Source organism: Vulpes lagopus, chromosome 13, assembly GCF_018345385.1.
Source record: "Vulpes lagopus strain Blue_001 chromosome 13, ASM1834538v1, whole genome shotgun sequence".
NCBI lineage: Eukaryota > Metazoa > Chordata > Mammalia > Carnivora > Canidae > Vulpes > Vulpes lagopus.
In genome coordinates, this window is record NC_054836.1 from 3,017,573 (window position 1) to 3,044,212 (window position 26,640).

At 41.4% G+C, this 26,640-nt stretch overlaps 1 protein-coding gene across 1 annotated transcript in view; it reads left to right on the top strand.

Annotated features, from left to right (window-relative positions):
• The window catches only part of SND1 (staphylococcal nuclease and tudor domain containing 1), a 420,936-nt gene that overhangs the window by 54,467 nt on the left and 339,829 nt on the right, over positions 1-26,640 (top strand). The window contains exon 10 of the mRNA XM_041727934.1: positions 8,691-8,804. Within this exon, the coding sequence (XP_041583868.1) occupies positions 8,691-8,804 (114 nt within the window). The remainder of the gene's footprint in view (positions 1-8,690; positions 8,805-26,640) is intronic.

Here is a 26,640-nt window from a genome sequence, read left to right on the forward strand (position 1 = left end):
GTAGTTATCATTCATCATCATATGAAATGTGTTATTATGCTATCATTGACTATATTTCCTATGCTTTTCATCTATATTATTTATTTTTTAATCTCTTCACCTGTTTTGCCTTCACCATTTCCCACACCTCCCAGCCCCCTGGCAACAACCAACTTCTTGTTCTCTGTATTCGAATCTTTCTGTTTTATACGTTTGCTTGTCATCCCCCCCACCTTTTTTTTTTTTTAAGTGAAATCATGTGGTATTTGTCTTTTTCTAACTTGTTTCACTTAGCCTGATACCCCCTAGCTTCATCCATATTGTTGTTAATGGCATGATTTCACTTTTTTTAAAGGTGGAGTGATATTCCACTGTGTGTGTGTGTGTGTGTGCGCGCACGCTTGCGCACACGCACGCATGCCTGTGCACCTATGTGTATCCACACTTCACATCTTTTTTATCTGTTAACCTATCCGTGGGCACTTAGGTTGCTTCCATATTTTGGCTATTATAAAGTTGCTGTAAACATTAAGGTGCATGTGTCTTTTCAAATGAGTGCCTTTGCTTTCTTTGAGTATACCCAGAGATATAGTTACTGGGTTGTATGGTTTTGTGTTTTTCTTTCTTTTTTTTTTTTTTTTTTGTTTTTTTGAGGAACCTCCATTGTGTTTTCCACAGTGGCTGCACCGGTTGATATTCCCACCACTAATGGGTAAAGGTTTCCTTTCCTCTACATCCTTACCAACACTTCTTATTTCTTGTCTTTTGACACTAGCCATTCTGAGAGGTATGAGGTAATACCTTCTTGGGGTTCTGATTTGCGTTTCCTTGGTGATAAGTGAGGTTGAGCATCTTTACGTGTGTCTCTTGGCCAGCTGCATGTCTTCTTTGGAGAGATGCCTATTCAAGTCCTCTGTCCATTTTCAAGTTGGATTGTTTTTTGATGGTGTTCTGTGGAGTTCTTTATATATATTTTGGGTACTAACCCCTTATCAGGATACTTCATTTGTAAATATCTTGTTTAGTAGGTTCCTTTTCATTTTTGATGATTTCCTTTGGCCTGCAAAAGCTTTTTAGCTTGATGTAGCCCCAGTAGTTTATGTTTTTGCTTTTGTTTCTCTTGCCTGAGGAGTCAGATCCAGAGAAAAACATTGCTAAGGTCTATGTCCAAGAGATTACTGTCTATGTTTTCTTTTAGATGTTTTATGGTTTTAGGTCTTATATTTAGGTCTTTAATCCATTTTGAGTTTATTTTTGTTTATGGTGTAAGAGAGCAGTTCACTTTGATTTTTTTTTTTTTTTGCATGTAGCTGTCCAATTTTCCCAGCACCATTTACTGAAGAAACTGTCTTTTCTCCATTGTATATTCTTTTTCTTTGTTGTAGATTAATTGACCATGTAATTGTGAATTTATTTCTGGGCCTCTTTATTCCATTCTCTTGATTTATCTGTGTATTTTTTCTTGTTATTTTTAATAGTAATATTACTTGTTTCAGAGATGAAATATCATCTATTACCTTTCTGAGTAATTATAATTTTTTGAGAATTTCTTTTCCCTGCATAGTGTATATTTTCCAAGTTGTTTTTAATTCTTTTTAGTTAGTTTGGTCTCTTATTTTTTTATTTTTTATTTTTTATTTATGATAGTCACAGAGAGAGAGAGAGAGAGGCAGAGACACAGGCGGAGGGAGAAGCAGGCTCCATGCACCGGGAGCCTGATGTGGGATTCGATCCCGGGTCTCCAGGATCGTGCCCTGGGCCAAAGGCAGGCGCCAAACCGCTGTGCCACCCAGGGATCCCTAGTCTCTTATTTTTTGTATGAGAGTCTTTCCTTGTTACCTGGTGGTCCTTAGCTCTTTATTTTATTTTATTATTTTATTTTATTTTATTTATTTTTTTCTCTCTTATTTTAGAACAAGATCTTAAACACTGGGTTAAAACAGTGAACTTATATATGGGATTTATGGTATATACTTGAAATCTAGTCCTAGGTTTTGGTCCCATTTTCATCTCCACTTGAGATTTCTGATTTGGCAATTTCTTTATCTTGGCCGGTGGGAAACTTTGCAGTATAAATCAGATTGGCTATTAGGTTTTCTTATCACTAGGCCAGGATTTACCTTATTTGAGTGTGTGGAGTCTGTTACCACTCATCTGCTTTCTAGCTTCCAATGTTTTGTTGCTCTATTCTTCTCTCTTGTTATATTTGTTCTATTGGACTTCTCCGCCCCCCCCCAATCCCTTTATTTTTATTTAAAGGTATTTAGAAAGGGTGCCAAAGTAAATGTTTGAGTTTGTTTAGTTTGTTCATAATGTTCCATTGTAAGACTGCATAATTTATGTAACCAGTCCCCAATAGGTCGATATTTGTATAGTGTATAATTTTTCCATTATTTGGAAAATGGAATAAATCTATGTAAATGGCAGTTATTTCCACAGGAATGTTTTAGAACATATTTACCAAATTGCTTTCTAGGAATGTTAACCATGTATAGCCAGCCCTACATGTGTTCATTTTCTAACATGCTGTAGAACAGAGGTGGACCAACTTTCTTAAAGGACCATATAGGAAAAAGTTATGTTTTATGAGCCATATAATCTGTTGTACCTGCTTGACTGCTGCCCTAGCAAGAAAACAGACTGTGAATGATATGTAAATAAATGAGCACGGTTGTGTTCCAGTAAAACTCTGTTTACAACAGTAGGGAATGGGCTAGATGGCCCTTGGGCCATAGTTTGCTATCCTCCGTTGTAGAGCACAGGTTATCAATGTTATGTCCAAAAACAAAAAAATGATCTGTGTTTCTTTTCATAACCTAGAACCCAACTGCTGTTTTGTAGTCATTTTACCTGATGAAAATGTCTGTTTATACTATGCTACTATTTTTTTAAAAGATCATTTATTTATTTATTTATTTGAGAGAGAGAGCACAAGTGAGCGAGCACAAGCAGGGGAGGGGCAGAGGGAGAAGCAGACTCCTCACCGAGCAGGGAGTCCAATGTGGGGCTCCATCCCAGGACCCCGGGCTCAATACCTGAGGCAAAGGCAGATGCTTAACTCTTTGAGCCACCCAGGCACCCCTATACTATGCTACTTTTTAAGGAAACCTCAAAGGGTCCTAAGGTGCCCTGAGACTTCACAAACACAGCCTGATGGTCCTACAAGTTTTTGCTGAAGGATTGTTTTGAGGCTCATGTGACTGTAAGGCCTGAACAAATAATGGTTCTCTCTTCAGCAGTCACCTACCCTGTCTCCTAGAAGCTAATTGTATAGGGAACAGCTAAAAGTAATCTGTGAACTCTTGAACTAGATGCCTCTTGGGCCCTATAGGTGATTTCTGGAACTGATGCTGTAGATAAGATGTATTGGTCAAGTCTCACATCCTAGGAACTTGAAATCAACAGAGTATTGTCTTGATACATGTAGCCTGCTGAAAGAATGTTTTCCATCCTCTGCTTAAACAGTTTCACTTCTTAAGGAAATGCAAGGGAGGACTCTCCCTGTCTCTCCAGGTTAGCAGAGAAACATGTTCACTTCACAGCGATTAGCTGAGCCTGCTTGAGACTTTTCTGCCTGTTGTGGCTTGCCAGTTTCCTGCCTGCCTTCCCTGTGGCGTTTTAGCTGATCTGTGCTGTTTGTAGCCATATGGTCCCCTGAGCACGTGGTTTGGCTTCCCTGTCCCTGCTGCTGGATTCTTGGGCCTTGCAGATTTTACAGACCCGAATAACACTCAAGGGTGGTGGGAAGGATGGGGAGTTGACAGCATGTTTTTAGGAGGTGGAGTCTTCTCACTGCCTTGATTAAAGGCCTCTTGCTTGGTTCTCTGTATTGAGTGATTGCTTAAACAAGCAGAGCCCTTCTGCTTTGAGAAGATGCAGAAGAATGAGAAGTGATTCCTGCTTTCAAGGAGCTATCATCTAGGGCTCTGTCTGGAAGATTATCCTAAATAGTCAACTGTCTGGACTTGGTGGCATGTGCAGTTTTGGAGGTCAGGTTAAAGCTATTCATGGAAGCATGCAGTGGATTCTAGGACTTACTTGGTCTTGCCCTGATCATTTTTTGCTATGCTTCTAGTCATAGCTCTGACCGGAGTTTTATTGTCATGCCTCTCTGAGATGGCTTTTAAACAAAGCCACCTTTTAATATTTTTGGTATTATCTAGACTTTCCCATTATATTTGCATTTGGTAATGTGGAGAGAACAACAACAACAAAATACTGGCTATTTCCTGGACTTTTGCCAGAGAGCTTTCAGGTGAAGAGGAAGTTCTGGGGATGGTTTGGTTAGGAAGGTGGTCCTCTGCACCAAAAAGAGATCAAGACTTGATTTTGTAGCTTAAGTTAGTAAGCTGATTTGCTGATAGGAAAATAAAGTTGAAATAGAAAAGCTTTGTTAAAAAAAATTTACTTGGTATTTTTCAATTGAGATTTTATTTTTCAAGACAGTTTTAGATTTACAGAAAAATGGAGCAGATAGTACAGAGTTCCTACATTACCCCTGCCCTCCTCCCAGTTTTTTCTATTACCTGACATTAGTTTGGTACATTTATAATTAGTGTACCAATATTGATATGTTATTATCAACTGAAGTCCATACTTTAGTTAGAGTTCCTTAGTTTTTCTCTAGCCTGTTTTTCTGTTCCAGAATCTCACCCACCATAGCACACTAAATTTAGTTGTCATGTCTCGTTAGGTTCCTTTTGGATGTGGTAGTTTCTCAGACTTTCTTTGCTATTGATAACCATGACAGTTTTGTAGAGTACTGGTCAGTTATGTTGTAGGGTGCCTGGAATTACTTGCATCAAGATATTGTTGTGCTTAGTATTTTGTCAAGGGTATAGGGTGACCGCTGTACCCTTCTGGGGGAGGCTCAGGCATGTAGGGGGTGTGGCTCCAGGCCATTGCTGTTAACAGGACATACTTTTTACCCACTTCTGGTTCTGCTTCAGTGGTGTTTCCACGATTAGCTTTGGGGAGAAGAGACCTAGCAGCATTCAGTCTTAAGGAGCAGGAGAAGCAGCTGGGTGTCATGATTTTAGACAGTAATAAGGGTATTTGGTGTCGCATTCCCAGTAACTTCATCAGGGGCACTCCTTGGTGACACCCAGAGAAGCCCTGTGTGCGCTGATGGTCCTTTTATTTTTGTCCAGCACTGACAATTTAGGCAGCTTTGGGAGTATTGGTAGTTGTGTCTAGGGAGCTATTCTGAGGATCTCTGTAGCTCAGGAAACTGTTGGTGGCTCTTGTTGCTCGTTTTATATATGCTGCAGGGGTTTAGGAAGCTGAGCAGTAGCAGCCTTTGGCCTCCTGGTGAGCACTATGGACAGGCTCTGCAGATGGAGAGTATGGCAGCAGGCCAAGGATGGGAATGGCTGTCCCTTGCCCCTGACAGACCTCTGCAGTTCTCTTGACTTGTGGCAGCCCTTAGCCTACGCTCATCATCATTAAGCCACTCATTTTTCCTTTTACAATTGGGCTTCAAGAAATGGAGAAATTGGATTTAGGGCTTGTATTTTGAGTCCAGCTAGTGAATTTCGTGGTGCAGAAGCCCCTGCCTCTTAGATTATATCCTGAAGTATGTGGTTTGGTAGGTGTGTATAGGGGTGGAGTGATTAGGGGATTCATAGCTTGTGGAGAGAGTGAGTGACGCAGGCATACATAGACTTACCCTGGTGAAAGCACCATACGAAATATCACGGTTACAAATGTGGTCTGCAGCAGTGCTGATGAGCAGGCTTTGAACAGTAATCCACTCTTCATTTTACTTATTGCACAGTACGTGACTGTAACCACTATTTTATTGCTTCTTCCGTGTCTGTGCAGGAGCTGCTTGCTTGTTCTCTGGACAGTAATGACACAATTTAAAGAGGAATAAAAGTCGTAAACCCCACTTACATACACACATGGACACACACACATGCACTCACTATACACCTCTTCAGAAAGCCGAGCCTTGTTAGGTTGCCAACATCAGAGTGCAGTTCCTGAAGAGGAGGTTTCTAATCAGGGAGATGCTGAGCAGAAAGTCTGCTGCTGAGGCCTGAAATTTACAGCTCTAAGAATCCATTTGCTGCTACTGCTAACACATTCTAAGGGGTGACGAATACCAGTAACTTGTCACAGGGGTATGCTTAGATCTTCACATTCTGTAATCAGGGGGTGAAGGTGTGAGCACTACAGTGCTTTCCCTGGTTTTATTCCTCTGAGCATGATGAGGGAGTGAAAACTGTCTAGGTATTTCTCATGTCTTGATCACGGGAATTTCTCTGTTTTTGGCATTTGATAATTTAATAATAGTTAGTTTTGGTGTGAGAGGAATGTGTAGCTCTGTCACTGAGATTTAGGAATTCTGTGAGATGTGTGCATTCAAGATGATAGTCTTGTACTTTTGAAGGAGGAGCAGTATTGATTTGCTGTAATAGCTGTTTTGCTTGGTATGGCTTTGTGGAATTTTTCTTCTCTGGTTTGAAGGCTGGATAGCAGAATCACATGTATCATGGATACTTTACCCCACAAAAGTTTTGTCATCCGTTTTATGATACTTCTCCTTTTACCCAAATGTGGGATTTTGAAGGGTAGAGAATCATCAACTGTGGTCTTTTTCTTGGTCAGTTGTCCAAGCCACTACTGGTATCTTTAGGGAGTGGGAGGAAGATTCTATTGTGAAGGGCATTTTTGCTTGGTGTTAATGTGTCTAGATGGTAATGAGAACAAGATGTACTCTTTTTCTTTCAGTTGGTGAATCTGTAGTTTTGGTGATACGTTTTGGGCTGTTTTTAAGTTCTGCGTGATTGTTCTTTGATTTGGAGGGTCTGGTAAACTTTGGTACCACCCATACCCAGGTAACCAGCCCTGACCTTGTGGTCCTCGGGTGGCCACAAATCATGCTTTTGATTGCCCTTGGACTTTTTTTCTGGCCAGGCAAATTTTGGGTTCTTGTTGCCTTTGTGTTTAGCTTTTGTGATTCTCAGATCTGTCAAAAGGTTAAAGCAGAATGGCTATGGCTATTTGAGACGATCTTTTGCTGTGTTGAGGTTTGCAAGTTAATCTTAGATATTTGAAAATACCCGCTCTCTTAATTTACACCATTCTTTCTCAGACCTTTATTATTCTGCTGGTCACTGGCCTGTTTTTCCCTAAACGTGCTTCCCATTACTTGGGAATAAATCCCTGGGTTTTACCACATCTGCCAGCCATGGTCAGCCTTCCATGGACTACAGTTTAATTCTAACCGTCATCTTTTTTTTTTTTTCCCATTCATTCTGTCTGATGGCATTTTTTTCCCTGCTATTTCCTATCATGTATAATTTCTCACTTGCTTTTGGTTTTTGCTCTTCCTTCACATTGCCCCTTAAATCAGTCTTTACTCTTTTTGGTATGTGGTTGGCTTGTTCTTTGGAAAAGGTAGAGAATAGCCATTTTTGGAGGAGTCTGCAAGTAAATGGTTGTATTCTGTTTTAAAAGATGCGAAGCCTTCCATGGAATAGAGAGGACTCTTTTAGGATACTTATCAGTGTGATATCCACCATAGCAAAGGAAAGTCTAGCTCCTTTTGTTTGTTGCATGAAAGAGGAGGGAAATTTTGCGGAGTCTTCCCTCACTGTGGCAGCTTACCCTGTAGTTTGTTTAGCTGCCTTTTGGCTCCTGATGGAGCCTGATTGAAACCTGGAAGAGTTGGTTTTGATTCTGCAGACAAAGTGGATGGTGACAGTGATTTGTAGTCAATAGCTGCCTTGTAGAAAAGTATTACTTGTGTAAAAAAACAAAAACCCCACCCAAAAAGCAAAAACCCCACCAAAAAATAAAAATCCCAAACAGCTTTGTAACAACAGGCTCTGACTATAATCAGGTGAACTGTAGACTGCAAGCTGAATTATGGGTTCTAGTTAAAACCCTGATGTAGTCCTAGGCTGGTTTCAATGCAATTTCATTCTATACTGCCTGGTAGAATGTTCTAATAACCTCCACAGAGGAATATTTGTGCTTTTGTCCTTGGAGTAGGTATCCTTGTAGGTTTCTCAACAGTAGAAGTTAATCTTTTTTAGCTGAGATTGTGCTCCAGTGTTACTGATATTGTGGTCTAAAACAAAGTTGTCTATGGTAGTATTCTGAAAAGTTGGCTTTCAGAGTAGTTGAAGTAATGTCTTAGCATTTTGAAACGTTTACTGTGAGATGAACAGCTGAGCCTCTCCTTTCCCCACACTGTGGTGACAGTTCTTTTTGCCCTTCACTTGTCTTTGATTTTTTTCTGCTCTTTAGGGACATCATATTTTGGTTCTTATCCAGTGCTAATGTCTTCTAATCCAGCCCTTACCTCTTTTCCTAGATTAACATTGAAATAGGGATTTTGATTTTAGTTTAGAATTTGTTTCAAAGAATATCTTGAATAACATGTATAGACTAGATTTCCAGTAAGCTTTGTAGTTAACCACAAGTCTTGGTCAGGGCAAAAGATAAAAAAGATCACTTTTATGAATGATACAGATTCTGTCTCATTGAGAAATCACAATATGGTCTTTAGAGGATTGATAATTCTAGCATTATTTTATCTAACATAGTTACACCTTGAAGGATGATATTGGATCTACCCTCAGATGGCTATTGATCTGACATTCCTCCCTGTGACTATGGTGGGCCTTACTCCTTAGCATGTGTGCTGTGAGATCTGGGCCATTGGAGCAGGTTTAAGTATTTTTGCCTTTTGCCCACAGGTGATGCAGGTGCTGAATGCAGATGCCATTGTTGTGAAACTGAACTCTGGTGATTACAAGACCATCCACCTGTCCAGTATCCGACCACCGAGGCTGGAAGGGGAGAACACGCAGGTGAGAATAGGGAGGCAATGGAGCCTCTTTTCAAAAACCAAAGGGAAGATGCTGGAGAATACTTAAACATGGTACATATATGTGAGAATGCTAAATGACAATATTTTATATCTCCAAAATATTTATTAACCTCTGTAGCCTCACTGTCATTGGGCAGACATCAGTTTCTCCTGGACCACATGCACTGCTCTGCTTCATTTTGGGTGGGCATTACTGGCATTCCTCCCTAGGGGGTTTGAGAGAGAGAGGGTTGAGATATGTGAGGCAGTGGTTAAGTTTTATTTATAACAGGATTTTACTTCTCTGAGAATAAAGAGAGGAGGTCTGTATCTCAGGTGCATGATTATAAGGCCCATTCATTTTGATTTGAAAGTTGCATATGTTTTGTTCAAGGAAGAAATGGATCTTGGTATATATATTCTCTGGAGTCACCTGCTTAATCTGTGAGTGGTAACTAATTATGAGTTACACTGTTTTTTGCTATTTGTTGGATCTTTTGGCCGCAAAGGTGCTTGCTCAACCAACGTATATGATTGGCATATCAATTTTGAGAAATGTTTAAGATGAAAACTATAAGAGTTGGTAGTTTGCAGGCAGTTGTCTTTTATTTGTTTATATTTATTTATTTATTCTTGAGAGAGAGTGAGAGAGAGAGGCAGAGACACAGGCAGAGGGAGAAGCAGGCTCCCTGCAGGGAGCCCGATGTGGGACTCGATCCCGGGTCTCCAGGATCACCCCCTGGGCCGAAGGTGGCGCTAAACCACTGAGCTACCTGGGCTGGCAGTTGTCTTTTAAATTTTCTTTCCATGGTTACGAAAAGTTGGAGATAGGGATTGAAGTGTTTCTTGAATTTGTTTGATTGTATCTTGTTTTTACAGACCTCTTTCCAACTCTTATTTTTACTCTCTGATGACTACAGTGTGTAACTGAGTGCCAGTGTCACAGGCAGATGTTTGGCCAGTTTTCAGATATTAAACACAGCATGGTTGACATTAGTGCTCTGTGCTTTAATTTATCCCTTTTATAGTTCTAAAGACAAGAAATGTGCTTTTCTGATGTTTTGCACGTACACATGTCTTGGTGCATTTACAAGTTGAAATTCATGCCCTATTTTCATTTGCATGAGAGTTTACAGACAGCCCAAAGAGTAAAATAAAAATATCATGATTGTCTTTTGAATCAAATCATGCATAAGAAACATATACAGGATGGGTTCTTTGAATGTCTGGCCAATCAGTTCTCTCTTTTAACCCCCCCCCCCCCCGCCCCCGACACACAGAGGAGGCAGTTTAATGCAGCAAATGGTATTGTGGTAAGGTTGAGAATTTAAATGCATGAAAGCCTAGAAATGCCAAAATAAGGTTCTCTCAGTAACTGTAGCTGTGCCTCATTGCACAGAGTAAATAGACATCTCCAATTTTATCAGTATTGGGAGTACTCCACGATTCGCATCTGTGCCGTGCAGTTGGAATTAGCGTTCCCACAGCAACCACAACTTTGAAATTCTTGAACGTTAATTTTTGTGCCTGCATCATTGGCCAAAGCATTATGTTAATGAAGACTATGTAGCTGTATTTCAAGCAGGTTTTAGGGAGGTGGGGATGTTGTAGCTTAGGTAGGGTGATAGCAGGTTTTCTGGAGTAGTAGGTACTACTACTGAGAATTTTTAGTTTTCCTAGGATGCTTTGGAACTCCTCAGGGGTAACGGATGGATTTTCCTCTTAGCCTAGTAGATAATGGGGAGTTAAAAAAAAAAAGATAATGGGGAGTTGTTGGAATATATTCCCTAGGTTAGGCAGGATCTTGTTTACGGAATTCCTTTTTTTTTTTTTTTTTAAAGATTTTATTTATTCATGAGAGACAGAGAGAGAGAGGTGCAGAGACACAGGCAGAGGGAGAAGTAGGCTCCATGCAGGGAGCCTGACGTGGGACTCGATCCCAGGACCCCAGGATCGTGCCCCAGGCGAAAGGCAGGCGTTAAACCGCTGTGCCACCCAGGGATCTCGAATTCCTTATTCTTTACCATGGTAGGCTATCACTTACTTTTTATTTTTAACTTCTGTTCACTTCTGAGATCTTACTCCATTTTAAGGAAGTAAAGCTCAAGTCAAAGAGTCTATAATAAGACTTAATTGAAGTGAGTAATGATTTTTATTTCTTCATTAAATTCTTTTGAAAGATTTTAGGGAGGCAGTCACAAGTTAACATAATGAGCTTTGAGTACAATGATGGAGGGTGCTGTGAAGAACCCAGTTTCAGTGTGCACTCAGGGAAGTCTCCCTAGGAACGACTAGTGTTGACTGATGAGAAGTTAGCAGATGGAAGAAAGGTCACTCTAGACCAGCACTGCTCCATACATCTATAATGCAAACCATTAATATGAGCTATATTGGTTATTTAAAATTGTCTAGTAGTTGTATTGAAATTGATGTTTTTAGTATTATATATATATATATATATATATATATATATATATATATATCCAAAACGTGTTATTTCAACATTTTTTTAAAAAAGATTTATTTATTTATCTTAGCATGCCCACATGTGCACCTGCACAGGTTGGGAGAGGGGCAGAGGGGGAGAGAGAGAATCTCAAGCCAACACCTCACTGAATGTGGAGCCTAAAGCAGGACTTGATCTCTATGACCCTGAGATCATGATCTGAACCAAAATCAAGAATTGGATGGTCAGCCAGTTGAGTGACCCAGTTGCCCCTCATTTCAATACTTAATGAATGTAAAAAGTTAATGAGATGTTTTACTTAATTTGATTTTTTTTTTAAACTAAGTCTTTGCAATCTAGTATATGTTTTATACTTGGAACATAATTCAGTTTGTTCTGATGTGTGCTGGCCTTCTGGCCTGAGAGAGAGAGAGAGGGAACAAGCATAAGCAGGGGGAGCAGCTGAGGGAGAAACAGGCTTCTGCTAATCAGGGAGCCTGTCTCAGAGCTCAGTTCCAGGACGCTGGGTTCATGACCTGAGAGGAAGGCAGACACTTAACTCACTAAGTCACCCAGGTGCCCCCGTTCTCATATATTTCTAGAGCTCAGCAGCCATCTGTTGGTAATGGCTTCTGTAATGGACAGCATAGATATGGAAATTAAAATGAATGTTTGGGTTTGTCATCATTGATAAGTGTTTACTGGGCATCCACTTTGCACCAGGTGGTATCCTGGGAATGCAGCAGGGAATAAACTTACATGGAATCATCGTCATGAAACTTTAAAACCAAGTAGGGGAAATATACAAGTAATTTTATGTGAAATTCTATGGAAAAAAAATTTAGTTTACAAGAATGTATAATCTGGGAAAGCTTCTTGGAGGAAGTGTTTAATATTCCTTACTATATACCAACCAAAGACTCGAGGGTGACTGGGATTGAGCTAGGTAAAATGTTGTGAGTAGACTGTTTCTAACTGAGATAGCAGTAATGACAAGAGTTGAGTGAATTTGGGAAGAGGTAATGGTTGGCCATTATGGGTAGTACATGAGTGGTATGATACCTGTGTGGGACAAAACATAGGCAGGGCCAGATCATGCATGTCTTGTGAACATCTCAGGATACTCAGAGACTATTGGGTATTTGGTATGACTGGGAATAGAGGGTAGTTATGCTAGAGAGAACTGAGAAATGGTCTTGGGAGTTAGGCAGGGGCCACATGCTGAAAACGTTGCTATACTTTCAGATTTTTGTGTGAAGAATTTTAAACTAGGGAATGGCATGTTTGGATTTGAGTACTCTTGTGTTGGTGGCTTGCATTTACAAAACATGAAAGTAATTTGCATTTATAAGAGAAGATCGTACTAGATGAAAACTCATCTGCAGGAAGGAGTTGTGGTTTTTCTTTTGCTGAGCCCCTGTTGACCAAGGACCAAAGGGCAAATGGAGTACTGGAGGAGGATTTGGGATGTTGCTCTAGCAGTCTCTACACAGGATTTGAAGTGTTTGCCTTTCTGCTTAAAGAATTCCCCAGACCTCTGCTCTATGCTTACATTTAAGTTATCAGAGATTTACAATATGGGGGTAGGAATAAAAATCACCTGGGGAATCACCCCAGTGAGGCCATAACTATATGTATGTAAGGACTGGGAAAGTAGGCATCTCCTTGGAGTCTTTGGTCTGTAAATAGTAAGGAATATTAAAAAACCATTCTTGTAGCTACAGTGGGAGTCCAGTTAAATACTCAAGGCATAAATGTTGAGGCTGGGGCCTCTGTTAGCCATGTGGTTCCCTTGTGCAAATTATAGAGGGGTGCCCCTTCTTCCGGACAGCTTCTTGTCAGGGCATGTGGCTTGGCAAGCAGAATGGCAGCTGAATTTCAGCTCCATTCAGCGTCTGTCCCCTTGGCCAGTGCCCTTGTGCATAAGAATACGTGGCTGTCATAGCTAGAACAAGACTGATTATAATCTCCAGTGAGAAGGTTGGATGTGTTTCAGGAATTAGAATGGTCTTATAGTTGCAGAGATGTGGGGTGCTTGAGGATTGTTTGGAGATGACGGATGGACTGTAGATGGCCTTGCGTGAGACACAGATTGCCTTCTGCTTCTGGCTGGGGATCATTGACTTTGAAATGGGGAAAAAGGTAATCTGACAGTTTATGGTATTGGAGCAGAGTGGGAGAAGGTGCAGGTTAAGGAACTAGAGGAGTAGGTGTAGAGGGAAGGGAAAGTCTTTGCATGAGCTCCCTCAAGGGCAGGCAGATGGCGGGTGTGACTCCTGCTGCGGCTAGGCCTCCCTATGGGCTCCCAGATGACCACCCAATGGGGTTTGCCCTTCAGGTAAGGAAGGGGAGATTCTTTTAATGTTTATCTTAACCAAACCCTAAAAACTCTTAATAATCTGTCATTAACTTATATAGATCTTCTGAGACATAACTACATTGTGGGGATAGTCGGGCAAATTGGGTTTTCCTTTTTTGAACACAGAACAAGTTATTTTCTCTTACATTATACATGAAGGCAAGGAGGTTTTTTTGCTCAAGGCTAACTGTATACTTCCATCTATTCCCCCCCCCCCCTTTTTTTTCCTTTGGTTACTTTGTAATGCAGCCAGAGGAATGGCTCTGGACATAACAGCATGATCAAAGGAGCTGTTTTCATCCCTAGGCATTTGCTGTCCAATAATATCCAGGAATTCAGGGGTAGCCATTACTCCCAGATTTTGGTTAGAACTGGATTTGTTGCTGGAAAGTGTGACAGAGACTTAAAAGGAAGGGTGGTAGTGGTAATACTTTCCTCAAAGGTTACAGTTGGATGTCTGATGCTGTTGATTCTGTTTCTGTGGTATCTTGGCTTCTGGATTATTCAGGGTGAATCCAGTGTCATTTCCTTGGAGATCTTAACTCCTGCAGGCTGAGTGCCATTTTGGACACTGATGTGTGTATTCCTGAAGACCTGAATGTGTATCGGGGTTTCTCTAAAGGTATACTGTAGTTTGTTTGAGATGGTTATTTGCCACGAAGAAACAAGTGCTGAATGTTGGAGAAGGGTTGTGGGTTTTCTGAGCTACTGCCTTAGAGTAAAGGACATATTGTGCAGTCTCAGGACTTCCCAGGGAGGGTTTGGCTTTCACCTGAGACTGGGAAGCCTAGTACTCTATGCCTAGAGCTGCTGTGGCTTCACGTCACACTTGGAGTGTTAATGACAAAGGACATGCAGACCCTCTGGTATCTGATGAAAGATCTGACTTACTCTTGGTTCTGCCTGTGCAGTGCTATTGTAGTGGATAAAGATACAGAGCTGCTATTTATCTTGAAAAAGGTACATAATTTACCCAACTCGCAGGTGTTAAGCGTGGAAAGTTTGCTTTCAGTTGCAGGGCTTTCTTCCTCAAACTCTTATCCATAGAGCCTCTGTCCCCTCCCCCACCCTCCTTCTCCATCCTCCCCACCCCCCACCTCTCTCTCTCTCCATCCCTACCATCACTCTCCCTCTCTGCCCTTGAGAGAGAGAAAGAGAGAGAGAGAGAGACACACACACACACACACACACACACCCCTTCAGCTTGGGCCTCTGGGAAGTCTGGAAACCTGAATGTGGAGCCTTTCCCCTGACCTTGCAGCCCCACGCTTTCAGCTTATATTTGATTCCATCATACTGTCTTTCACCTTTATCCCTGTGGAACTTACTTAACACATAAATGTTCTTTCACAGCAGGCCTCTAAACATTCAGATATGGGCACCAGAGGATCAGTTTTGTTCAAGCCATAATCTGCCTAATCTTCTGGTGTCCTTGCTGCCTTTTGAGGGGATGGTGTTTGTTTCCCAGGCTTGACCCCACAGGGTCTCTGTAGGCAGTCATGGCAGACAATCTGCAGGTAGGCCCTGTTAGTGATACCCTGGGATTCCTAAGGGCTTTTTCTCAGAGGCAGGGCAGTTTCGGGTGCTAATAACTCCATTTGTTGTACAGGGCTCCAGGGTGCTTTGCCATTTAGACACGATTAAAAGCGGTTCTCAACCTATTCCCTTCAGTTGAGATTTCTGAAAGCCAGATGACTGGTCCCTCTGGACCCTAAGGCAGACGCTGCCGCTACTGAGATACCTGCCAGCAGAGAGCTGTGGGACCACAGTCCCTAAGTGAAGCCGGGGCAAACCGATAAACCCACTGACTGTGATCTCGCGCTTGGGACTGGGAGCATAAGGCAAATAGCAAATTAGAGCAGGACTCCAGCTTGGCATTAAGGACCTTGGAGAAAAGCAAAAGCTCTTTGAAATGGATATAGCATTTCACTGGTTTCCACTGGAGAGACTTGGGGACTGCAGCAATGTGATCAAAAGACGTAGAATATGTCAGAGCGCTGGCAGAGGCATTCTGTACCAGTTTCCGATTTGTTTGATCTGGGCATTTTTGAGAAGAACACTTGAAACCTCCTTTGTTAGAAGACTGAAAAAAAAATTTACCATTCAGAGACTGTGGGTGGGTCTTAGCTCATGTATTTAAGATTCAGGATGTAGGTACTGTGTCATTTTTAAAAGATTAATTCCTGTTCCTCTGCTGGGGAGGGCACTGGGGGGCAAGCCTGACTCTTTGTGAGGTCAAGACATTTGGTATCTGGGTGGATAGCAGGGTTCCTTAAAAATGTACGTTCCACTGATCTCTCTAAGTGAATTATAACTGGGAAAAGACAGCAATTGCCTATCTATTTCCCTTTGATTTACTTTCTTTTTCCTATTAACAAATTATATTTTCTTTTTTTTTTAAGTTAGTGCTTCCCTTTTCTCATGATTTTGCCTATCCCTTTCCAATAATTTTTGTTGAATTTTAACAATGTCATGGGGCCTGGTGCTTATCCTTCCCCGAATAATGTACATTTACTTCTTTGAATCCATCTTCCTCTCTTTCTTCTCTCTTCATTTAATCATCACTATTACACAGTTCTATATTTTCAATTTATCTAAATCTTCTGAGTGCTGGTGTGTTCATATTTCTTGCCTCTTTTCAGTCCTGTGAGCTGTAGTAATTCTTTGTTGTTTCCAGAGTTGACAGCACCATCATATTTACTGTCCTGTGTCCATTTACTATAGCTGCTGTGCTGAGGTAACCACATTTCTTGCCCTAGTTCAGGAAAGCTTCTTTAGGCCTGAGATTTCCATACACATAGTCTTTCCCTTCTCTGTATCATCCTGTACTGTTTATTGATGTCCACATGCTTTCCATTATGAAGCCTAAACTCCACTGTGGACAAGAGTGGAAATAGTTTTCTCAGCCTCATATCCCCTCTCTTTCAGAATCTTTCAGAGTGCTGTGACTAGGCATTTAATAAATGTTTATGTCAAAATATATACTGCAGCTTAAGACCCAATGCATAGATTGCTTTTTGAGTATGGATTGAATTTTTACCCAATCCATTGCTCATTTCCTTGACTGTTGATTATCATTCCAACTTGAGACAGTGCATCCTGGTATTGAACAGTCCTGGGAGGGATTTTGCGCTCCTGTTTTTTCTCCTTCCTAATTGGATTGCCATTTTTTTTTTTAAGATTTTATTTATTTATTCATGAGATACGGAGAGAGAGAAAGGCGGAGACACAGGCAGAGGGAGAAGCAGGCTCACCGCAGGAGCCCAAAGTGGGACTTGATCCTGGACCCCAGGATCACGCTCTGAGCTGAAGGCAGATGCTTAACCACTGAGCCGCCCAGACATCTTGGATTGCTTGTTTTGATGACCAGGCCACACCTGGCTTCCTTTTTTGTAGACACTTCCTCTTCCCCACTCCCATGTTTTAATCTAGTTGCTGCAGGTAGATTGTTTAGTCCTGCCCCTCTCTGAGCTTCGGTTTTCCTCATAATGGCATTCCATTAGTACAATGTGAATTGGGTTCAGTCCACCAGAGGGGTTAATTTCAGGATTTTAAGTGATGTTGCATTTGTTCCCCAATTGACTTTCTCTTAACACCTCTACTCTTATTCAGGCTTTCCCAAATATCCTTCCTCCATGGCAGTCCCGGTGTCTTGAGTCATTGGAGTTTTTAGATATACTTTTTCCCCAAGAGCTATGTAATTTTTTTTTTAAAACTGTTGTCGACCTTGTTGGCTGTCAGATTATTTCTTTGCTTGGAACTAATTTTAAAATCAATTAGAGAGCTTTCCCTTCATCTTTCTCTTTTTATTTATGAGATACTGATTGCCGAGCTACCTACACGTGTTTAGACAAATTGCCTTTTTTTTTTTTTTTTGGATAGCATTTACATTCAAAGCAAGTTTAGTACAGTCATCAGTGCTTTCTACATCTTCAGGCCAGGGCTATAGGTTTAATTCCTTGGTGGGCTAATTAGCTTTTTACTGGGAAAATTTGATTTGGCTCAAAAACCAAACATTTAAGATCCTCATGTATTCTAGGTATTATGGATCTGGGAAGTTATTTTTATTAGGAAAGTGTTTATAATTTTAGAAACTGAATCTCTAATCCTGACCAGTTGGTGTGTGTTATGATCACAAGGTGGACTTCAGACCAGATGATAGATTGTGGAGGAAGAAGCATCATTTCGTGCCACTGCTTTGGAAAAGGCTTTTCAAGTAGGGAGACTAGAAGGGGAAGCTGAAGGACACAGATGCTTGCTTTTTTTCCTAGTAAATGACAGGTCTATTGCTTAGGCATATTTTTGATGTCACTTTTTATTTTGGCTTGCTCTTTGAAAATCTCTGGCCACACTTTATGGATTGTTCACATTTCATAGGCCTTCATTTCACCATCTAATGTGAGAGCAGTCTGGTTTTGGCTGCAAATGGCAAAGACCTTTGCCTGGTTCAGTGATATGTTGGTTGCCACCATGGTGCACTGCTGTTTCACAGGAGGATCTCTGTAGAGAGAAGCCAGTTGATATGCTCTCCTTCATCCTTGTTTCACTATATTGGGTCCTTAGGAGGCTAAGTGAAAATATCCTCTTTATGTGGGTATCCGCTGCATCTTTGTGTTCAGACATTGGTCCCAGAATTTGGGTCCTTCTACTTTTTGGATAACCCACAAAATGGATGCCTGTGGTTTCTAGTTTCTGCTTTAAAATGCTTTTTCCCTTCCCTACCTGCCCTCACCCCCCCCTTCCCTACCCAAGTTTGGGTTTTCTGGGTCAAGTAGATTCCTCATTTCTTTACATCTGTTGCTTGCTCCCTTCCCAGCACATAGTTGATACTCACATGTTTGTTGGGTAATGGCTCATTTCATTCTTACTGGCTGTCTTTTACTCTGGTTCATAATTTGGAACTGGAGGATGGGCAGAACACTAACACTTGACTCTGAGTCTGTAGCCGTTCCATTTGTAGGAATTTTTCTCTTCATTACTAGGGAGGCTAGTAGGAAGGTTTGACTTTTTTATGTGCAGTTGTCTTTTGTAAGGTGGTCCAGAATTAGGAGAAAGCCACATTCTTATTCATATGGAGCTGCCTTTAGCATCTGCTTATCCAGCTGGAGGGGCTTGTTTTAGAAACACTGCCATGCAGAAGACTGTAGGTGGATCTCTGCGGAAGGGCTGCTGATGTGCTGCATGCCCAGGGCTCCCTTTGCAGCCTACCTGCTCCCGCACTCTGGTTAGAAGCTGGTCCCTATGGGTGGGGATACAATCTGTACTGTCCGCCGTGTTTTTATTGGACCCTCTTTGTTTTTACCTCTTCGTGCAGCTGCTGTGAGTGAGCACACTGTGTTCTGCGTGGGAGAACTGGCAGCCGGCTCCATTCGCTGGTTTTGGCCATTGGGACAGTCAGGAGTATTAAGCCAGTTTGTGCTTTAAGAAGAGGGAGACTTCACATCACTTAAAGCAGTTTATTTTATTTATTTCTTACTTCTGGTGGAGGAGAAGGAAGTTATCCCAGCCCTTTGTTATCCCTTTCAATGTGTATTAAACTAACAGCTCAGTATTTTCCTTAGGAAAACATCCAGGGTTCCTCCCTCCATTTGGGCCAGGCTCTATCTTGCCTTCGCAGATCATGTTGTGGTGCTGCCTCCTCACTGTGAAAGCTTTTTGGCTTTCTCTCCTCCCCCCACCCCCCTTCCAGTCCTCTTCTGTCAGAGGAGTGAATGGTTCTTTCAGTCTAGACACTCTTGTTTGCATACCAAGTTATAGTTACTCTGGAGGTGCTTTGGACTCCATAATGTCAGAGTTCAGAAAAATGTGTCTCAGTTGAGAAACCATTAAGCTGCTTCTGTACTAACAATTTGGCTCCATGTTGTTATTTTTTTAATTCAAGTATAATTTAATGTAGTTTCAGGTGTATAATATAATGATTCAGTAATTCTGTGCATTGCTCAGTGCTTGTCAAGATAAGTATATCCTTAATCCCCACCATCTCTTTCTCCCATTCCACCTCCCACCTCCTTCTGGCAGCCACCGCTTTGTTCTCTGTATTGAAGAGTCTGTTGTGTTGTTTTTTGTTCTTTTTCTTTTTTCTTAAATTCCACATATGAATGAGATCATATGGTATGTATCTTTCTCTGAGTGGCTTATTTCTCTTAGCATTATACTCTCTAGCTCCACCCATGTTGTTTCCACTGGCCATATTTCATTCTTCCTTATGGCTGAATAGTATTCCATTGTGTGTGTGTTACCACTTTTTTATCCATTCATCTGTGGATGGACACCTGGGTTGCTTACATATATCTTGACTATTGCAAATAATGCTGCAGTAAACATAGGGGTGCATATATCTTTTTGAATTAGTGTTTTCGTTCTCTTTGGGTAAACACCTGGTAGCATAATGATTAGATCATATGGCAATTCTATTTTTAATTTTTTGAGGAACTTCCATACTGTTTTCCACAGTGGAAATGTTATTATCCATGTTATTATTAGATATTCATAAAATACTGCAGGTAAAGAATAGTTATTGGAGCTCTGTTAGGGAGATATGTCTCTATCCTAAAAGATACAGATTAGTCCCAGGTATCTGATGTGGTAGATGGAACCTGACAAACTGAAAATTCAGCATAAAAATCCTACAGCCTTTCATCTCTTATCCTCATTATCCAGCAAGAAATGAATTCTGAGGGCAGAAGCTGATGGTGTTGGAGATCTCTGTCCTGGAATGTAATTGAATGTGAATGTGTTCTTGTGGAAACATTCTCTCTCCTTGCTGCTGTGCCCAACTCCGAGCTGGCTGTGCTGGAGACCTGTGGATTGATGCTGCCCCTTTCCCCTCAGGGGCAGTATCTTCTCCACCCCAGGCTCTCAAAAATTTTAATACAGGCTGCTGCCTGTTCTCTTTGTTTGCTTTTGTGTTTTGACTTGGAAGTATTTCTAAAGTATCTGAATGGTTAGAGTATTGATTTGTGTTTCTGCTACCTAAGTTTTAATTCTGATTTCTTTATCTCCCCCATCCCTCACTGTGATTCCTCCCACTCCCCTCTCCCACCTGTCTCCTGAAGTATAGAGATAGGGTTTGTAACTTTGGTTTGAATGAAGTCCTTTTGGCACATGCAGTTTGGTCATTCTGTTACCTGTTATTGCACACCTTACAACGGAGCTTGTGGCTGACACCCCCCCCCCCCCCCCCCCGATCCCCTTGGTCTTGAATATTGCTCTGAAATTACCTGTGCTATGTTTTGGATGCTACATGAGCCTGCAAATGAATGCTTAGCGTTGTTGATGTTCACTGTAACCCTTTAGCTGCCTTGCTTTGGGTTTGGCCAGGAGGTGGAACCTTTTTTTTTTCTTTCTTTCAATTTTTTTTTTTTAAAGATTTTTTTTCTTTAGCGAGAGTATATGCATTCGTGCAAGCTGAGGTGGGGAGGGAAAAAGAAGAGAGAAAGAATCTCCAGCAGATTCATGATAAGTGTGGAGCCCAATGTGGGGCTTGATCCCAAGACCCTGAGATCATGACTTGAGCTGAAACCCAGAGTTGGATGCTTACCTGACTGAGCCACCCAGGAGCCCCCAGGAGTGGCAACTTTAACCTGAATTCACTAAAAACATTGATGGCAACCAAACTGGATTGTTCTAGTTTTCTTGGATAACCATATTTAGCTGCTTATGAAATGTAATTTTATGTTTTAGAAAACTACATTTGCTCAGTTTAAGCCAGGCCAATATCCTTCTGCTCCTAGAATTTACATAAATTGATATTTTCATTGGCCAAATCTCTAAATCTATAGCTGATAGATATTAATTTGAAGAAGGTGCCTCACTGGTTGGAGTAGTCTCTTGAGCCTGTACTGTGTGCTTGCAGTGGGGCAGAGTTTTTCTTCTTTTGGCTTGTGTTAAAGTGTTATTCATGACACTTGATAAAGTAAGGTACAACTGCTTCTTCACCATTGTGAGGGGTGTAGGGACCCATAGTGCGGTTTTGTATTGGGGGAGAGAGCTTGGGTTCTGAGTAAAGCAAAGACAAGTAGGAATTCATAATCAAGGAGCAGGTTGTGGGGTGGGGATGGTGGAGGATGAGGAACCCAAACCCAGATATCGAGAGTAATCTGATATCAAGGTGGGGAATTGGGGCCAAACTGATCTTGGCAGGATTCTTGACAGAACTGGACAATGAGGAGGTGTAAATAGTGCCCAAAAGTCAGGGCCTAGTTAAGAATGGACTTCAGAGGAGCGTGAGTAGAGTTTGGTCAAGGGAGAATCTTTGTTGTTTGTGAAGGCAGTGTTATCCTTGCTGTTTATAACTAGTGGTAAAAGGTTTCAGAACTCCACTTCTTTAGAGACTGTAAGGTTCTCTTCCTTGGTACCTCTGGGAGAAAACAGGTCTTAGACAATTGCAGCGTCAAATACCTTTCCCAGCTGGTTTCTTGCTCCCTCTTTCACTGCTCTTTACACCTTTCCCTCTCTCTAGCTTCCTCCTCATTATTAGTATCTGGTGGTGGGCAGGATTAATGGGCAGGAGCAAAGAACTAAGAAAATAGTTTTATTTTTTATTTTTTTAAAACCCTAACTCCACAATGACTGTCTTTTCTGCCCAGTTGTAATATCCTGGGATATTAGATGTAGAGCCCTGCATGGTAGTAGAGATCACTGAGCTTAATGCAGTCAGAGTCCTGGGGGGTGAGTGTGTGTGTGGGGGGAGGGATGTACGATCTAAAGAAGCAGTTTTTGACTCCCCCCTCCTCATGCTTATGTATCTTACAGCATCGTGGTGATACTGAGTTGAGTTTGGAAGCTGATGAATAGGGATTCATTGCTCTTTCTGGCAGCTGTTTGACCCTGGCACAACTCTCTTCTACCTCTGTCGCCTTCCATGCTAGGAAAATGATGCTTTTTTTTTTATATATATATATATAAATAAATTTTCTAAACAATATTTTTATTTTTTTTAAAGATTTTATTTATTTATTCATAGACACACAGAGAGAGAGAGAGAGGCAGAGACACAGACAGAGGGAGAAGCAGGCTCCGTGCAGGGAGCCTGATGTGGGACTCGATCCTGGGTCACCAGGATCACACCCCAAGCTGCAGGTGACGCCAAACCACTGCGCCACCGGGGTTGCCCCGAAAATGATGCTTCTATGTGTGGTTCAAAGATATTCCCTAATGGGAAGTTCTACAAAGGCAAATCATTTGATTGTTAACTGAAGTTCACCGCAAATATGGCTGGCAATACTGTTGCTTCTCATTTGCTACAGAGGAGCTCTGGCTTTCTGGCTTTTCACAGGACTGCTCCAAGGACAAAGATTAAGTGGATCCCTGTTGATGCCATATCTTTTGATTGAGCAGCCACCTTGTAATGTGTTTAGGGTTCTGTCACTGCCCTTCTCCTGATTTCCCTTCCTTCTCCTCCCTCTAAGCCCCAGCTCAGATTACAAAGGTATGTGCATCCCTGACTCTCACAATGAAATCCAGATGAGAGCATTTCTTCTAGAGTAGAGACAAAGTCAGTTTTTCTGAGAGTGTGCTTTGCTTTGTAAGCTGTTTGTGTTAGAATCTCTGTGGTTAGGAAGCACTTGCCAGGTGTTTCCATTGTATTTCCACTTAGAGCTACTGTTCTAGATTGTTGTTCGTAGCAGTAGGAAGGTGGGGCTTTACCAATGCTGGCTGTCCAGGATTTGGAGCTCTGAGAATATCCGCTTTCTTCTTGGAGCCAGACTTAGATGCAGTAACATCTTTGCTGTTTCCTGTATGAGCTTTTCTTCTCTCAGGTTTCAGAGCCAACTGCAAACCAGATATATCCCTTCTTAGCTTAGAACATCTCCTGAGGATTCCAGTGAAAGGAGATAGGAGAGTTCTCCCTGAAAACATTTATCTGCTTCAGAGAACAACTCTCTGAGGAATAGGGGAGTTTCTTGGAGTTTATTGCATACGATTTGAGCCGGTTTAGTTTAGGTGGGGCCTGTTCACAGTTTCTGGGTGAATTTCATGATAAAAAGTGAAAAGATTTATGAAGTGGTGCTTTGTTAGATCTGAGTCCCACGTCACACCTCATGTGCCATTATAGTAACTGAACTTAGTAAGGTGGAGAAGAGGGTACAGGATAAAGAATGTGCTTGTGTTGGACATGTGCAAGCAGCACTGGAATCACTGGAAGAAAATAACAGGTGCTTCATGGCACATACAGAGGAGCCAGAGCTTGATTGCAGTTCACGATACAGCACGGTGAAATCAAAGTGCCTTCTGAGTCGTGACAGGTGCACAGTGGTACATTGTATAGGTTTAGTGTTGGGTGATGATGACTCTGTATTAAGACTGAGGGAGAAGGAAAGCTTATCCGTTTTTTAAGACCTTACAGAAGATCTTCTTCTCAGCTTAGCTACTCTTGTAGGGCAGCTCTGAGCTTTATAAGCTGCAAAATGCTCTCTGTCAGACTGGTTAACTGATTTGGGCTAAATGAACTCACAAAGATGTGATTTAAAAGTCCTTTTGTAGATTTATTTATTTATGATGCGAAGTCCAGCTGCCAAGCAGACCAGAATGTTCTGATGGGTGAGAGTGTTCTCTTTCTTAGGAGGTAGTTGGTTTAATATTTATAGACTTGAAGTGAAGGGGGTTGCCGGATACTGAGGAAGGCTGAGTTGTCCTGGGTTGCCTGTGTGGCCCAGGCAGAGAGTGAGACACCAGGACCCAGTTCATGCTGTCTCCATTCCTATCCCTGTTGGACAGATAAACAAGAGGCTTGGGAAGAGAAGAGTTTGCCCAGGGCTTTTTCTCTGGTAAGTGGAAGATCCAGGATTTTAACAGAGATTTGTTTCACACATCTCCAAATGTACTCCATGGACTTTGATTTTGCCGGGGCCAGGTTGGTAACCTTACACGCTGCTGGGGGGAGGAGGGGGGAAAAACCACTCTGTCCACACTCTTGTTTCTCAGGATTTCTGCCACCTACCGAAGCTGCTGCTGGTTGTCTTTGTTAATGTAAGCTTTCTTATGGCCATGTATTTTTATAAAATAAAATATTTCCTGCGACCATTTTGGAGGTACCATAATTCACTGAGGGATTCTAATTTATACTTCAAATGGGTGTTTAGCATCAGAAAAGTGGATGTTCTTGTTCTTGAACATTGTTGTCAATGTCCTTGACTCCCGTATGAAGTTTTCATGGCAGTAATCTCCTTGTTTAGGTCAGGGCAACTCTATGAAGAGAGAAGAGATTGGATTCTTTTTTTTTTTTTTTTAAGATTTATTTATTAATGAAAGACACAGAGTGAGAGACAGAGGCAGAGACATAGGCAGAGGGAGAAGCAGGCTCCATGCAGGGAACCCCCAATGTGGGACTCGATCCCAGATCCTAGGATCACGACCTGAACTGAAGACAGGTGCCCAACTGCTGAGCCACCCAGGCTTCCCTGGATTCTCTTTTATTTTATTTTATTTTTTTTTTTATTTTTTAAATTTTTATTTATTTATGATAGTCACAGAGAGATAGAGAGAGGCAGAGATAAAGGCAGAGGGAGAAGCAGGCTCCATGCACCGGGAGCCTGACGTGGGATTCGATCCCGGGTCTCCAGGATCGCGCCCTGGGCCAAAGGCAGGCGCCAAACCGCTGCGCCACCCAGGGATCCCGGATTCTCTTTTAGTAAGAGTCTCAACACTAGTCATCTTTGTATAGGTTTCTGAGCCCTGTGAGCATTTATTCTATACATTTTATTATTTTCTTTCTTTCTTTCTTTCTTTCTTTCTTTCTTTCTTTTTTTCTTTTCTTTTCTTTTTTCTTTTCTTTTCTTTTCTTTTCTTTCTTTTCTTTTTTTCTTTTCCTTTTCTTTCTTTCTTTCTTTCTTTCTTTCTTTCTTTCTTTCTTTCTTTCTTTCTTTCTTTCTTTCTTTCTTTCTTTCTTTCTTTCTTTCTTTCGATTTTATTTATTCATGAGAGAGAGCGAGCATGCGAGAGAGAGGCAGAGACACAGGCAGAGGGAGAAGCAGGCTCCATGCAGGGAGCCTGATGTGGGACTCAATCCTGGGACTCCAGGATCAAGTCCTGGGCAGAAGGTAGGTGCTAAACCGCTGAGCCACCCAGTGAAAATCGCCTATTTTCACTATTTAATGTTCATTTAACCCTGTTAGATAAATGGCTTAGGTTTTGATTTCATCTAAATTTTCTACCTAAAATATCATTTCCTTCTTATAAGTAAAATGTGTTGATTTAATAAATTTTGGAAATATTTTTTTTTAAAGATTTATTTATTTATTCATGACAGACAGAGAGAGAAAGAGAGAGAGAGAGAGAGAGGCAGAGACACAGGAGGAGGGAGAAGCAGGCTCCATGCCGGGAGCCTGACGTGGGACTTGATCCCGGAACTCCAGGATCACACCTCAGGCCAAAGGCAGGCACTAAACCGCCGAGCCACCCAGGGATCCCCTAAATTTTGGAAAATTTAAAGAAGAAAATACAAATGAAATCTTACCATCTAGAGGCAACATCACTACTGTTAATATCTCATGCCCTTCTCACCTTCTTTGTGTTCATGTTTTCTGAGCTTATCTCTGTTGGCATTTAAGTAATTTTTCAAAACAATTTTTAAAAGATTTTATTTTTTTAAGTAATCCCCACACTGAGGGTGGGGCTTGAACCATGAGCCCAAGGTCAAGAGTCACATGTTCCACCTACTGAGCCAGCCAGGTGCCCCTGCAAAACATGATTTTTAATGGTTTTTAAAAATGTGGATGTACCATAGGCAGTTTCCACTAATTTTTGTGTATATAAATTACTTTCAATTTTTATAGATGTTCTTAATTCCTAAAAGAGAAAAATTGCCTTAAAGAAGAAAGTATGAAAAGGTCCATTCAGAACGGAGGTAGCTCTTGGGCAAGTTGTGCTGTAGTACAATATAGATACATGTAGTAGTACAATGTAAGATATTATAGTAGTACAATATAATATACACGTTCCCAGAGGGGCTGATATTTAGCTCCACTTGCAGTAAGTACATTCTCTAATCACCTAATTCCTTATCTATTTGTGTTATTTAGAAGCAGGCTG